The sequence below is a fragment of the Sparus aurata genome, chromosome 8 (genome assembly GCF_900880675.1).
Source record: "Sparus aurata chromosome 8, fSpaAur1.1, whole genome shotgun sequence".
NCBI lineage: Eukaryota > Metazoa > Chordata > Actinopteri > Spariformes > Sparidae > Sparus > Sparus aurata.
In genome coordinates this window covers 16,687,045-16,702,773 of record NC_044194.1, presented here as the reverse complement: position 1 = coordinate 16,702,773, position 15,729 = coordinate 16,687,045, and the positions used below count along the sequence as shown (strand labels likewise).

The following is a 15,729-nucleotide window of genomic DNA, read 5'->3' as shown; positions in this document are numbered from 1 at the left end:
TTCTCTGGCTCCGGCTTCCCTAAAAAAAAATAGGACTTGATGCCGTTCTCTGTTGTACAGCAGTGCTAACTGAATATTTTTCAGTTTGGGAATTCAAAGATCTCACTTTGTGCTTTTAGGAACACACTTCTCACAATTTTCTGGTACAAGAGACAACAAGAGCAACAACTTCTCATTCACATCTACTCTAAGCTTACATTTTAAATGCACGTATTTAAATCTTCATTGTGTTACTACCCATACCTTCTCCTCTGCATTAAGCTCTTGGACAATGAGAATGAGATGAAGACCTTTGACCTCTGGATACCGTGACGTGATGCTAGCCACGATGGTGGCAGCGACAGATGTTGATAAATTAAGCATGACATACTACTGGCCAGTTGAAGCCTTGCAATGGTTTTACTGTATAAACATGTGCTCAAGAGGAAGGTGCAGAGTGTGTGGTATTACTCAGAGATGTGTCTCCGTGGTGGCCCACAGGGATGGTGTGAGGTGATCCCCTGTTCAAAATGGTTGAATGTAAATCCTGTGACATTTATCCTCCTTGCTGCGACTTAGCCATTAAGCAGCCGATAATCACTTTGTGTGTGTTCCTTATAGCCCTCTCTCCATCTTTAACACCCCTCTGTTTCTCTGTACCAGGTTCAACATGCCCCATGATGACAACCCGAAGTGCCGGGAGGCAGGCATGAAGCACCAGTATCACGTCATGGCTCCAACCCTTAACTACGACACCAATCCCTGGTCGTGGTCCAAGTGCAGTCGCAAGTACATCACAGAGTTTCTCGAGTAGGTACCAGCTCTCCTCTCCAGGTTAAAACTGATTCATTATCAAAACAAGAAAAAAAAATCAAATCTCATGGAAAAAAGAAAGGCATGCTTCTCCATTTCTTTTCCAATTTCATATTATCACATCCACATTTGAAGTGTTCCATTTTACTTGTTGTGACGTGGCAGGCCAAACAGTCTGGTTCCACATCCCTTGAAATGCTCTGTAGACAGGTCAGTGCAATGTAAACTGTGTGGAGTTGTTATTGCCTGGTGTTGAAAGAGTATTTCCTGTTTGAATCCGGGGGTCTTCCACGGCTGACCTGAGCGATGGATATCCTGCAGCCCCTCAGCTGTCTCTCTGCTCAGACAGAGTCCTGCTCTCAAGATGCTGGGCAAACAGTAATCGAGTCACTAGCCTGCTTTCCACACCAAAACCTGTAGCATGGGGCAACGGCTCATTCAGCAACTCCTAACCAGCACTGTAGTTCCTGATCCTGGTGAAAGGCTCCCCTTTAAGATGGGAAATGTCAGTTATAATTAGATCTTCCCTGGACATGACCCTTTAATCTTTGCGTTCTTTTTCCTCTGTTGATTGTGGAGGTCTTCACAAAGGACGGTTTTGTTGACCAGATGCATCTCGAGAGCGCAGTTTTAGGAGATGCATCGTATGTTTAAAGGTTGTGCTTCATATAGTTTCCAGTCAACAATGACCTCAACATTGACTGGTCGGAATATTCAGCTAAAGAAGGACGAGAATTTCCATGAATCACTGTATTGGATGGACTGGGCCATGTCAGCTGTTTGGGTTCTGTGTGTGTGGCTGATTAATGCACAAAAATCAAGGAACATCGAAAAAGCAGGATGGGGCATTACATCACCGATTCTTGCTTTGGTGCCAGAGTGTGGTGTCCAGCTGTAATGAAGTCAATGGGAGATGCACGGATCTACCCAGCATATCTACATCTGATGAAGAAACGCTTGCAGAAAATGAAAGAACACACTTCACAGAATAGGAATAGGAACAATGAAACACAATTTCATACCATGCAGATATGTTGCGTGTTTCTCCATGCATCTCTTATTGACTTCAATACAGCTGACACCAGAGTCTGTCACCAGCAAGACTCAGTGATGCATTGTCACTCTGTTCTTTTTTATATGACAAAAATCAGGAAGTGCATGATGTAGATTTCAAATACATTTGTGGTAAAACTTGAATTGGTTAACCATATGAGATATACAACAAACAGTGCAGGTATGAAGAGAGTAAAGCAGCACTGCAGTGTGGGAGCCACAGTGGTGGGAAAGGCCCTTGAGAGTGTAGTCCAAGTGCTTTTGAAATCTGTCTCCAGCCAACAATGAGGAGCATTGATTCGAACTAGCACTTCTACAGTACTACTCCTGCTCAGCCGGCTGACCTGGTCAAGTACGTCAGTGTTTTGACTGCCCATTCTCCCTAAAGAGCAAATTCAATATGCACCCCTCTCCTGGCAGTTTAAAAAACGAAAGGGCCACACCACCTCTTGAATGTCCCTTTTCAAAATGCAAAGATTCCCCTTCCTGTCGCCCTTATCTCACTGTCGCTATAATAATGTGCACTGAACTCCCGCACCTGAGAGCCGATGAAAAGCGTCCCGCTGTTGTGCAGTGCTATTATGTGTCAACCACTACATAAAGCAACCATTCATTCCTCTCTGGCACTGTGCCGTTTGATTTAAGCCTCAAAATCCAAATATAAAGGTAAAATGCAAATCTTTGACTGTCGCCACCCACTAATTGTTGTGTTCGCTGAGTATTGAAACCGCATACTCATTAGCAGTGGGCGAGCCCTATCCTTTTCGATTACACACCTTGAAAATTAGGCTAACCACCCTAACAGCAGCTCCCACATGATCTCATATTTAACTACTTTTTTCAATTTTCTCGATAAAACCAAGATGAATTTTTATGCTTTAGATGAAGCTCTGTCATTATCTTCTTCTATGTCTCCATGTTCAGTAATCTTTACATGCTGTCAGAGACAATACTCCAACATGACAGCATCACTGCAGTTTACTTACCGCTGTTTGATCAAACACTGTACAGTGATGCCCTGTGCCTCAGCAAAAACCATCTTTCTGACATCAGAAGAGCTCTTGCGCTGTTTGCTGAGGGAAACCCAGTGTAGTGTACATGGAAACTATTATTGTTTAGTCTCTTATGACTAGCGCACAACAGCCAACCATAAGTCATCTTATAAATAAACCCACTTTCAAGTTTCTCAATGGCTGCCAGGTGTGGAATCTCTTCTGGTGCCAGGAAGGAATTGCCTTGCTGTCTCGAAAACCGCACAGCTGATATTCTTTAAGAAAAAAAAAAATTCATTTAAGAAATGACCACATTGACCCCTTCTCCCTCTGTCTGTCTGTCTGTCCTGGTCTTAATAATAGTTCCATTAGATTCCAGGACACTGATTAGACAGATGACCAACTGCTGAAAGATGCTGTAATATGGGACTGTCTGTATGATTCCCTGACAGGCTGCTCTATAGTCTTCATTCACAGTATCTTCCACTGCGGGTTTATTCTTCTCATGCAATCATTACCCTGCCACCCAGCGCTGTTTGCTGCAGTTTCTTATGTTATGGCTGGAAATGAAAGGGGAAAGAAACAAAGTGACGGTAACTCAGGATAATCCAGTGTAATTATTGGCTCGTCACATCAGCTGGTACTGTATGGAACAGGTGTTTTTGCAGCTCAAACCTGGATTAAATTTGTCAGAGCGATGCAGACACGTCGTGTAATTACACATCCATGCATGTCTCACCCGTCAGTTTCCTTTTTTTGAAAGTAAACAAAGAAAGAAGAGATTCTTTGAGGCCTGGCGCGCTCTGCTAACATGTTTTACTGGTGCCTTTTCACAAGCGTGAAGGCTGATGATTTTATATGCAGGATGTTGGTGCATACATTCAGTCCAGCTGTGCTTTTGTTGTCTCTGTTCCTCTGTCATGGCTCAAGGTGTGGCTGACATACAGCGCAATCTGTCATTAGAGTGCAATGCTGGTGCTGGCACAGATTTAAGTAACGTAATCAAGGTGCTTCATGAGTTCAAATTCTCTTTTTTTTCCCTTCTGCGCAGAGGAATGCACAGTCTCGGATAAAAATGTGTGCAGTGTGCAGCGTGCAGATCCTCCTCAGTCTGTACCGAAATGCTTTTTTATTCAGTCTGTGGCGCCTGACTCCAGTTTCATAGTGACAGCATTTACTAACAGGCCATTGAGGGGAAGTGGTATCAGTCTCCCTGTTAGGTAACTTTACAGACCACCCACAGGGGAAAACGCGTCTGAGGATGATCACAGACAATGACACAGAATAGTTTACTCTGTGTTCATGAAAGATGATGACGCATGTTGATACTTTTTGTTTATCCTGAAAATGTTCAAACTGTCAACTTTTGCCTCGTATACCTGTGTATACACGTTTGTTATTTTCCTGTTTGTGCATACACCTTTGTGCTTCTTCATTTACTGTACACACATTCTCACTGTTTTTTTAGCACCGGCTACGGGGAGTGCCTCCTCGATGAGCCCGTAGGCAGGACATACGAGCTGCCCACCCTCCTCCCTGGTCAAATCTACAATGCCAACAGACAATGTGAACTGATGTTTGGACCCGGTTCTCAAATTTGCCCTTACATGGTAAGTTGGCTTGCCATCAAAGTAAGCAAAGCCACATTGAACAAGTGAAAAATTAAGACGTCAGGAGGAAGTTGATCTGATACGGCTGTCATCTGCCCAGACGTACAGAAGAACTTTGTTTCAATGAACCCTCAGACATTCGAGCAGAGCAGTTACACATATAGACCAACTGGTATAAATGGGTGGTCTGTTTATTGTGTGTTGTGTAGTTTATGGTAATTTACAGGGGAATGCATACATACAAAGAGGCAGTTTAACTCAGTCTATTGTTGAATGCATGGCCACTAATTAAAACCTGATGTTGGGCCATTAGAAATGCATAGCTCACATGTCTGAAATATGAAATATTCTCTTAAGAAAAACAATGTCAATCTGCAATCACACACTCTTCCTGCCAAAAGACAAGAGGCATATAGGAGGAAATAACTGTTAAATGTTTCCATCAGTGCAACAGAGTCAAAAGTTATTGTATAAATTGAACATGTCCAGTGTGTGTTTTTTTTCGTATTGGTTGGAAGCTTGCCAAATGTTCTCACTCAACATTATGGATTAGCTCTTTTCCTTTTTCCGACAAAATGATTAATTGCTATTGCTCGTTTTTACTCCCACAGAAACAGTGCAAGAGGCTGTGGTGTACGAGTGCAGAGGGGGACCATAAAGGATGTCGTACACAGCACATGCCACTGGCTGATGGGACCGACTGTGGACATGGAATGGTGAGTCCGTTCACATCTGTATTGCTTAAGGAAGAGATTACATGAGTTTGATTCCCTAAACTAAACAAAATTAAATCCCAGATGGTTTGTAAGTAGACTGACTGGCACTTACGTTGCTGCTGTAAATGTTAAATGCTGTCAGTTTTGGGGGGTGTGTGTAGATGTCAATACAGCTTCCGTCATATTGTTAGAAAAACTGAGTTGTAACACTCTGCAGCAAACTTGTTGTTTATAAAAGGACCCAAAGGTTGTACTTGAACAAAAGTGTGTTAAAATATTTAAGTGAAAGTTGCCCATACGTATATAACTCGAGGAAATTAAAATGTATTAAGGTATCAAAAGTAAAATGAGAGGAAATTAAACATATTTTATGCGTATGTACATACTGTTTATTATGAATTAAGTGATTATCAGCCTGGTTAATTATCGGACCGATATTAAGCCCAGTACTGCTAACGCTATGTTTTAGCTCCTGTCTCTTTAAGGCCGTCCTCCTTGAGTCTCCATTCTCCTCTGATTTGTCAATTTATACAAATCCTGACCCAGCAAAGCGAACAATAACAGAGCAGCTGTACGAAATATATTCTTACATACCAAACTAGCCGCAAGGCATAAATTATGCAAGTGTGTGAACCTGTGACGTCGTGTGATGTCACAAAGTCACAGATTTAAAGGCGAGACTATTGACGATGCGTTTCAGGAGCAGTGTTTTCTGCGGGAGATTATATTGTTGCAGACTTTTAACTTTTTAACTTCCAAAACTTTTTACATGCACAAGAACATATATGAAACACAGATGGAGCGGAAAAAACTAAAAAAGCACAATAGGTCTCCTAAAATGGGTTATTGTGATGCAGAACGACCAAGTCACTTAGTATTAAAAGCAGAAAAACATGAGGAATCGTTTGCAGCTACCATGAACCAGAGTTCGCTTTAAATATGGGTTAAATGTAAATACTTGTTTTCACCATATTGCAACACTGAATGTATTTCCTCTGTTCCCTCAACAGCATTGTTGTTAAAGCTGGCCTCGTTGCATTTTAGACTAAATACATTAGTGACACAAGCCAAAACTCCCTTGCAGTGCCGCTTTGAATCCTGATGCCTTTCCCTTCTACTTCAATTCCCCTACCAAGAAAAAGGAATAATTTATCATCCATTACTCTCCTGCCTGCCTTCTGGTTGCAGAAACCCATGTAAATGTGGTCAGGTGATGGCCCTAGTTAGAAACTTGAAGCTTTACCCTCAGTGTTGTTGCGGGGGCCCCAACCCCCATTAGCCTTCATGTTCTCCTCGCTCTGGGATGCTATGCTAATTAGGGCTGAGACGTCGGGTCAGTCACTGAGGATACATGGAAAGAAGGGCTGCAGGGGAGGGGAAGGGGGGGCAGAGGGCGAAAGAGAGAAAGAGGAAAGAAAAGAGAGACAGAGGGGGCGAAAAAGAGGGAGAGAGAGTCTTGAAAGGGAAAGGTGAAGACGTAGGCCCTTTGAAAGAGGATGCCGCCCGCCGTTCACAGTTGAGTCACCTTGTTGTGAACCCATGACCCTAAAACCTCTTTAAAAGGCGGGTGAGTGGGTCAGTGGTCAGGCCGTAACAGAGCCCAGGCTGAGACCAGCCAGCGCTCTCACAAAAGACCTCACATCAGTGATTCTGCAGCGCAGGAGAAGAGGGAGGGAGGAGAATGAGGAGGATGTGGTGGGCTGGTGTTTAGCATTCGGAACATGCATGAGAGGGAGAAAGAGAGGGAGAGAGAGAGAAGGAGGGTTCTCTACTCTCCTTAACCTTCTGCCCTCCAGGAGTCTTTTTCAGTGTGGGCCCATGTAAGTCTTATATCCCTTATATCCTTTCATCTGGCTCCATCTCCCTCCTCACCATGTTAGGTCCTGGATCAGCCCTGTCTAGTGAGGAGAGGTTAACGGGGGATAGCTAACATCTTAATCCAACCACAACAACCCGACTAAACAGTAATGTCCTGGGACTGCAGCTCTCAAGCTGCTCTCAGCTCTGTCCGTGGGAGAGACGTCTGAGGAGACACGGTGTTTAGTCACACCGTGCGGTGTTGCTTTAATAAGCTACAAACCCTCAACTCAATTTGAGCTTACTCAGCTAGATTACAGTAGATGTCTGGTCTTTATTGGAAGCCTGTAAACACTGATTTGGTAATGTGCAGCTCCAGAGAGGCCCAAGCATCAGGGTTACAACCAGGTTAAATCTGTTTGACAAGTGGACATTTTTGAGACGTCGTGAACGTACTGTACTCATGTAACAACAGTTTTGTTAACTTCTGACCACATTCAGTTGCATTTTCCATCTAAATGTGTGATGATAGCCAAATCACATTTTAGAATTCCTTCTGCCTTATTTAACCAAACTAAGGGTCTCCTAGCGGCTCTGTGATGCAGTATCTCAGTGTAACAGTGCTGTTAGTTGTATTCTGACATTATTGATGTTAACATGCTCACAATGACTTCAGCTCAGGATGATGGAAATGCTGTTAGCTTGGCAGATTTGTAACTCTAGAAGAAGAGTTTAGGGATCACCCAAGTGATATATTCATCCTGTTGGAACACAGATATCCATCAAGTAATTGTTGAAACATTTCATTGAAAATCCAAAAATGTCAACCTTGTGATGGCTTTAGAGGAAAAATCTGACGGTCACCGAAGCCATTAAGATATATCCTCTGCGGACTATGAATGTCCTTAAAGTTAGTCCATCCAATAACTGCTGAGATATTTCAGTTTGAACCAAAGTGGACCACCCGACAGACCTTTTAGTGGTGGTTGTTTTTCCTATGAAAAAACACACAAAGATTTTTTCCTTCGTTTCTTTGTGCGTTCGAGCGGAGGCACCACCTTTGTTTGTGTGCCGAGGGCCCAGTTTCATCTTCATGCAGGGGGCTGTTTGAAGTAGGACGAGTTGAAAGAGATGGGGACCCTGCACCGACACTCACCTGCCCGCACAAGAGCTCTTTTATGTGGTGTTTCGGTATGGTGTGTTTGTGTTCATCCTTATGCCAGCCTCAAAAAAGGTCTGATAACCTCCAAACCCAGATAATTCTTTTTGATTCTCTTGTGTCAGTATTGTGTTTTTCTGTCTTTGTATCTCACGGGGCCTCTCGTACGTTTTGTCCACTGCGTCCATCTTTATTTTTTTTCCCCAGACATTCTTAATATACTTCATCCATCACACCTTTTCACCTCTTCCTCGACTCCTTTCCCATTCGTTCTGCAAAGAAGTCATGAGGCTCAGGTCTAAGGCTTTACAGGGTCTTGGGTCCTGGCTCTGAGGTGTCTGCAGAGCCCTAAGGGGTGTGTGTGTGTATGTGTGTGTGTGTGTGTGTTGGGGGGGAGTGTCAGATCTGGAGGATTACAGCTAAGGCTTCTATGGGGGGAAACTAGCAGCAGGTATTGTCTTAGCAACCACAGCTCCCCTTTGAAGATCTTCTCCGTAGCCTATCATTAGACCAAAGCCTGCCATGTCATTCTAAGTGATTACATGGGAAACGTCATCTCCCGTAAAAAAAAAAGCACATCTTCTGAGCTGTCACCTCTTGCGCTCGTGCTGTCTGGAGAGAGGTTTTTGTTCTGTCGGGTTATGAAACAATGTAGTGACCGCATCGGGTAATTGAGGTCAGTGCCCAAAAAGTGGGAGAGAGGCACGTCCCCCTAAATGAAGAGTGAAAAAAAGTTTGTTTGTATACAGCTTAGTTGAAATAGGGCAATGGGCACTGCAGGGTTCATGGGTAGTTTTCTACCCCCTCTGTTCCCTTCTCCTCCGACTCTCTCTGCCTCTCCACTTGTGCCTCTCTCTCTCTCTCTCTCTCTCTCTCCCTCCCTCTCTGTTGCTCAACGGGACCTCTCACAGGGCGCCGGAGTGAGTAATGCGGTCACATGACCTCTCGGCGGCGCGTCTGTCATCTGGCTCAGTGGGCCGTGCACTAACGAGGGCATCCCATCACTTGTTGTCTATAAATACCGCCACCACCACCCTCCCTCCCCTCCATCCTCTACTCTCCTGCTCTTTCTCCCTTACTCCCCCCCCTTTTCGGGTCCCTCTCACTCTTCAAAAGGATCCTGCCGGTGCATCTTTGTGTGTGTGTATGTGTGTGTGTGTGTGTGTCTTGACTGTGTGTGCGTTGCACTGTGTTTGTTGCATCTATTTGATTGCAGTATCAATGGCATTTAATGTAACTCATTTAAAGTGTAAAGACATGCACACTATTAGTACTGATAATGTGTGTGTGTGTGTGTGTGTGTGTGCGCGCGTGTGTGTGTGTGTGTGCGTGTGTGCGCGTGTGCGCGTGTGCATGTGTGTAGATTAGGGGCCAGACAGCATGGTCAATAAGCGCCTGTCAAGCCGAAGCTGGGGACTGCTTGGCCCTGTATCCCCGTCCCGACCATTTGAAGTTCCCCGCGCTGCTTCTCACCACGTCGTCGCTCAGTGGGTGGCGGAGAGAAAGAGGTGGCGACGGAGCTTGAATAAACTGTGGTGTTTTGTTGGCGAAGTTCTTATTGTTCCCAGTTTTGTCCCTTTTATTGTCAACTTGAATGTGTTCTTGACTGAAAGCTCCCTTGAAAGCCATTTATTTTTTCCAGCGGAATCAAAAGAGCGAATTAAATATTGAAGTGTTTTTGATTTTATTCATTATGAATAGTGCCTGCTGAGCTTGCTGGGTAAGTGTAAAACCCAACAAACTTTCCCAGATTCTCTTAATAGGGGGCTTAATTGAGTGGTTAGTGTAAGTGAATAAACGGGAAGTTGTTTTTGATTTCCAGAACATTCTTCGGAAAAGAATGACAACCTGCTCTTCAGCCAATTAGAGTGAGATAGTGAGGTCTTGAAAAGTGAAGCCAGGGCAGAATGGAGTCTGTTGGCGGAGGCGGTGAGTGTTGGCTGGAGCTCCCTGGCAGCCTGACAGACTTGTCGTACGATGCTGGGACGGGGTGTGTGTTTGTGTGTGTGCATGTGGCTGTACTGGAGCTTGGGATTGTGAGACTGGTATCAGTGTCACTCCCAGCTAATCTCTGGATATTTGCAGGATGTTGCCACTTTGATTCGCCATCATCACAGACATATCTGTGGATTTGGGCTAACAAGAGGATTGTTGTTTTAGCATTGATGTAGTTTGCTGATGGAATTACTGTGTCCGGTAGCGAGTGAGTAGAGCTGTCATTGCTGGCTGTGGAGTAGGAAGGGAAGTATTTGCATGATTATAGTTTGGTGTCAAAATGTGACAAAAAAATGTGTTCCTTCATACACAGTTATTAAAATCAAACTATTATGTGAAAGGTGATTAGAAAACATGAGCTCTGGTTAAAACACACAGTCTAGCAGAGACAGCAGATTACCTCGTAAAGTATTAATGGTTATGTATTAGCATACAATTGTCCTCTTATTGATGAGTAAGCCTCTTGGATGAGAGGTGAATCGTCCTCAAGAAAGTAACATAAGTCCAGTTGCCTACGATAAAGCCCATTGTAATTATCCTCATACACATCTAGCAGCCGTTGTTATGGATCCCACTGGTTTTCTTGCAAGACCTGCATCACTCCACCTCTGATTGGTTGCCTGCTCTTTGCATTGTCTACACTTGACGCAAACTGTTGCACTCAAACTGTTATCATATAGTGTAGCTCTGGCCTATTTTTCTTGTGGTCCTGATGTGGTGGTTTACAAGTTGTAGTTTCACACACTGACCTCTGCGGCCTCCTTTCTGGTCTGCTGCTGCTCCTCTTGGGCTACTCATCCTCGTTAGAGTGTCTCTGGGTTTATGCAGAGTGGACAGGCTGGGTGTACCCCAGGACGGGCTACCATTCCAGAGGCCCCGAAGAGGTTGGTTTGTTTACCTGGAAATCAACAGCTCACAATTGTCTGTATCAGCTCCACTGGTGCCTGTTTGATTTACAAGAAAAACACAGTACCCATTAATGCGAGACAACCACTGAACAGTTCGGAAAAAGCACACCAACTAGCGAATTATTGCCTCATTTGTGTTGTGATTAAACAGTGAATTCATAGTGGCCCACTGATCCCCTAGCATCGAGCACATATGGAGCAACATTAGCATTAATTTGGCGCTAATGTCCCTGACAAAGTAAGCCTGATACTTCTAAGCTCCACCAACTAATAAGCAAATGTCTGTTGACTAACTATTAGTTAAGCTTTGTTTAATTTAGGCTAGCTTTATAATCAATGTTTTTATTGGCTAGCGATTAGCAGATGAATACAGTGAAGATTTAACAGAGCTAAAGGAGAGTGCATATATAAGAAACACATCTCCTTACAAGTGGCCAAAAAATGCTGTATTAAAAATTAATGAATAAAATAAAATAATGAGCTAAAAGAGTAAAAGAAAATCGTCTGGGGAGCAGCAGAGTTGGATGATAACCACCAAGGGTCACCTTTACATATCATCATTTTGTTAGATGTTAGTACTAAAAATGATGATTTAGGCAAGTTTCAGAATACTACAAGTTGTGTGTTTGTCCCAGTAGTTGTGCAGAGATGATAACAAGTAAGAAAGACCGACAGTAAAAGTGTGCACGTGATGGAACAGCTGATCACACCAAACTACTCATTCACTGTAATAACAACCCTTACACTCCTAGAAAAGCTGTAGGGGGAGGAGAGATCACACACAGTGGAAAAAGAGGATAGGAAACTGAGTAAGAAGAGAGAGGTTGGCTTGGGTCACGGTTGCGTCATGTTGTCTCTCTTGCACCCACCTCCTGCTCCCTTCTCCTCCTCCTGTCTTCACACCCTTTCAGCACAATGGAAAGAGGAAATATGGAACTGACAGGGAGAAAACATAACATGCCTCAGTTAAAAAATGAGTCAGTGGAAATCCAGTCTATAATAACAGCTGTCACTTGACTTATTTCCAGGATCCGTCACTACTGTATGGCTTCATATGGCCTCTCTGTTTCCTCTCACCTCCAGGTCAAGTTATTAGACATGTAACAGTGATTAATGCCTTATTGAAAACCACACTGGTGGTCTGTGTTGGGCTGTTTGGCAGGTGACTCCAGATGTTTGAGATTTTTGGGGGGATTGCAGGCACTTTTAGTTGTGATTGTGAAAAAAGAAAGAGGGCTAATCAGAGATGGAGACACAAAACCCCCCAACAGGCCATGGCCAAGGTGACCCAGAGCCATGAGAAAGACACTGCAACATGAAAGGTGATGCCTTTTGGAAATGGCTGTGTTAAAATGAAAGGGCTTTTTAAATCAGTCCGCTGCCTTCTCATTCCTGCAGTGATGTATGGCTTGGGTTCAGAAATGAGGTGCTCTCTGCAACAGTTTCCTGGCAATTACAGGGCGCTAACTTCCAAACCAGCCAGCGGAGAAGCTCCGAGCAGCTGCTGTCCTTAGAAAGTGTTGCCGCTGTGGGGGTGAGCGTGCTGGTGACCGCTCTCTGTGGCCGTGTGGCTGAGTTGGTCAAAGTTTACGTAGTTTGTCCATGTGCGATTTTGAGAGCAAAGTGTAGTCGTGTACAGTTTGTGCAAAATGCATGCATGTGTGTGCTCTTATGCACATGTTGTGGTGTGAGTCGGGTGTGTCGGCGTGTGTGTTTTTGCGAAATTCCTAATTTGAAACACATGCTAGTCACAGCTGGACAGGTTTCTCTCACTAGACCTTCAAATGTCTCACCACAATCCCAATTAAGGGCTAAGTTTGACAATCTTTCGAGGGAAGGGTCTGACGGTGTCCTCGGTGCTAGTTTGAACTTTACCAAGACTGCCTCTCAACCCAGCGTTTTCCAAGGGTGTGTTTGTGCACTTTGGAAAGAGAGGCTAATTGGAATTGAGCGTGGCCCCCAGATGCCTCCAGACTCTGAGCAATCACTCTCACACTTGACACACATTCACACATGTGCACACACACACATACACACAAACACAAACACGCACACAGACACACACACACACACACACACGCACATGCATATACATCATCTCGCACAGATGTTTTTTTTCCTTCCACTCCCCCCCTCCTTCTTTCTTCTTTTCACCCACATCACCTTTTCAAGCCAAACAAAACGGTTGTAAACACAGGGTGCCAGTGGGGGGGAGTGGAATGCCTCAGAGGCTTACACAGGCTTTGGTCCTCTCTGACAGACAGTCCGCCTTGTGTTTGACAGTTCCTTGGGTCCTGCCGCCTGGTTGCACTGCGGTGGTCCCTGTGTGGCCCTTGCAGTTTCCCATAAGGGGGTAAGGGGGATGGGAGGCTGTGGAGAGGAGGTATAGAAGGGATGCACAGGTCTGGGGGGACAGTCCTTAAGCTGAGGTGGGGGAAGGGGGTATGAGGGCTATAAGAGAAGGGAAACTCTTTTTTGTGACAAGAGGAAAACTCTTGAAAAAATTCTTTAAAAAATGTTTTCCGATGAACTCTGGTTGTTAAGCGCTATTTCTCTATGAAGGAAGTTGCTCAACCAACAAGGGCCATCCTCTGTTTGCCCTTTTTTCACGGTGTGGAAGCCATTTTAACTCATATGGATGTTTTATCACATTCCTTTTAGTGCCTTTTATTTGAATTGTTCTCTAAATCCAATGTCAACATTATCAGTACCTTCAGTTTGCATTTACAGTGGGGCGAGACAGGAAGAAAGGGCCAGGCCATGACTCAAACCAGGTCTCGGCGATGGAAATGTTTGTGGCTTGTTTAGTCCATACCCTGCAGCTGTTAACACCTGTCTGTCGTTGTGCGCAGACTTTACACTCCATCATTAGGCCCACAAGTGTGTAAAAAACACATGCAAACCAGGCCAGGGTAGTAGAGGCAGCCGTGCCAAATTCTGTGCGTATTTACACGTGTTTGCGTGTATGACTTTGCACTTTTGCAGGTGTTCAAGTTGTGAAATGATGCTTAAGTAGAAACTGGCCAGATTGACTATTGTCCAGGAGATGACTTTGATTGATATCCTCCCTTGTTTGTTGGTGTAATTATGAAAGTCCACTCAAGAGATGTTTGCTCTCAGTTCTCTGGAGTCTGGCAGTCTAAGTTTTTTCTTTTTATCTGGAGTACGGGATTGAATATCTTGCATTGGATTGGGCGTTTGGCCAGTGGAAATAATAGCAGTTGCATTTCTCATCTGGAACGAGTCAGTAATGGAAGTAAAGACCTGGTGCATCAACCTCACACACCCAACTCTATAACACGGTGAGAAAATGGATAAACTGAAGTGGAGCATCCTCCTTTTCAGGTTACAGTTTTAAAGCTGTGGACATGAGTAGATAGACAGCCGAGCAAGAGAAGGGAGTTCCTGATGTCAAGCCAGTAATGAACTTTGTTCCTCTTGTTATCGCAACTCTAGAGTTTCCTTATCACTGTGCCACTGCTCCCCGTGCCTGTGTGCCCGGACGGCAGGGCTACGTACCCAGACAGACGCCGTCTTGTCCTGCATTCTTTCAGCGAACAGGACCCACCGATATCTTAGCCACTGAGAAGGGGATTCGGTTACACACAAAGGCAAATGGGCCTGCCGTGCTTTGCTTATGAAAGCTGTGTTAGCACATCTTGGCAAAGGCTGGTCGCTTGGTACACACTGTTTGATATCAGGGACCTTATTTTCTATGTCCAAGCAGGTCTGCTGCATGAAAGATCTGTATTATATAATTCAGTATTTCCCGTATAAGCTGAAGCTGATTTAAGAAGTGATTTTAGTCTGGATTTCTTCCATTTTCTGTTGGAAAAGCAAATATTTTTTAATTTGACATGTTTCTTAATTTCAGACTAACAACAACTACAGCAACTAACTGAAGACTCCCATATTGTGATGATAAAATGCATCTTTCTTACTTTTTGATTAGTTCGTGACTAAAAATAGTTGTGATGTCATCAACAGAGCAGGAACTGAACTTTTGACATCCCTCCCTTCAAGAAGGGCATTACCAAATACAGTATAGATGCTGTAAAAGGAAAGTAGTGTCTCACATATTGAACTATACATGTTATGGTTTTTCTCTACTTTGTCTGTATCCATCTCGCTCCCTCCCTCTCCTATTTCTCTTTGGACAGCTGGAGGAGTTGGACGCCTTCAGTGAGGGTAAACAATAGCTGAATTAGGATTTCTTTTTAAATATAGCTTGAGATCTAAACAGAGGATTAAGTATTCAAAGAGGAACACCACTCCCAGCTGTGCGTGGACTAATTCTGCTGTAGAGTCATGCACAAAACAGTCTGTGTTTGCGTTCGGGATTGCAGGAGTAGCAGTCATGGTTTTTAACAGGATCTACCTGTCTATTCACATGCAGTACTGCAGACACGGGATGTGTGTAAACAAGGAGTTGGACCTGCAGCCAGTTCACGGGGAGTGGGGTCCTTGGGGGCCCTACAATGCTTGCTCCAGGTCCTGTGGTGGAGGAACCCGGAGCACCAGCAGAGACTGCAACAAGCCTGAGTAAGAAAGGATCGGACAGTTATGACAATCCAAGTCAATACAGAAACTAAATATGTGTAAGAGAAGTCATGACTGAATAAGATTCGTAAACAACCTAAAGTGAGTAGCAAACTGGCATGTCAGATTCAGTTAGTCTCTGCTTGATTTTCAGCAACAGTTAGAGGA

The 15,729-nt window shown here is 44.2% G+C and overlaps 1 protein-coding gene across 1 annotated transcript in view; it reads left to right on the top strand.

Annotated features, from left to right (window-relative positions):
• Window positions 1-15,729, top strand: part of LOC115586796 (A disintegrin and metalloproteinase with thrombospondin motifs 20) — an 84,058-nt gene that overhangs the window by 23,462 nt on the left and 44,867 nt on the right. Inside the window, exons 9-12 of the mRNA XM_030426148.1 lie at window positions 643-789; window positions 4,306-4,447; window positions 5,059-5,163; window positions 15,419-15,564. Coding sequence (XP_030282008.1) covers window positions 643-789; window positions 4,306-4,447; window positions 5,059-5,163; window positions 15,419-15,564 — 540 coding nt within the window. The remainder of the gene's footprint in view (window positions 1-642; window positions 790-4,305; window positions 4,448-5,058; window positions 5,164-15,418; window positions 15,565-15,729) is intronic.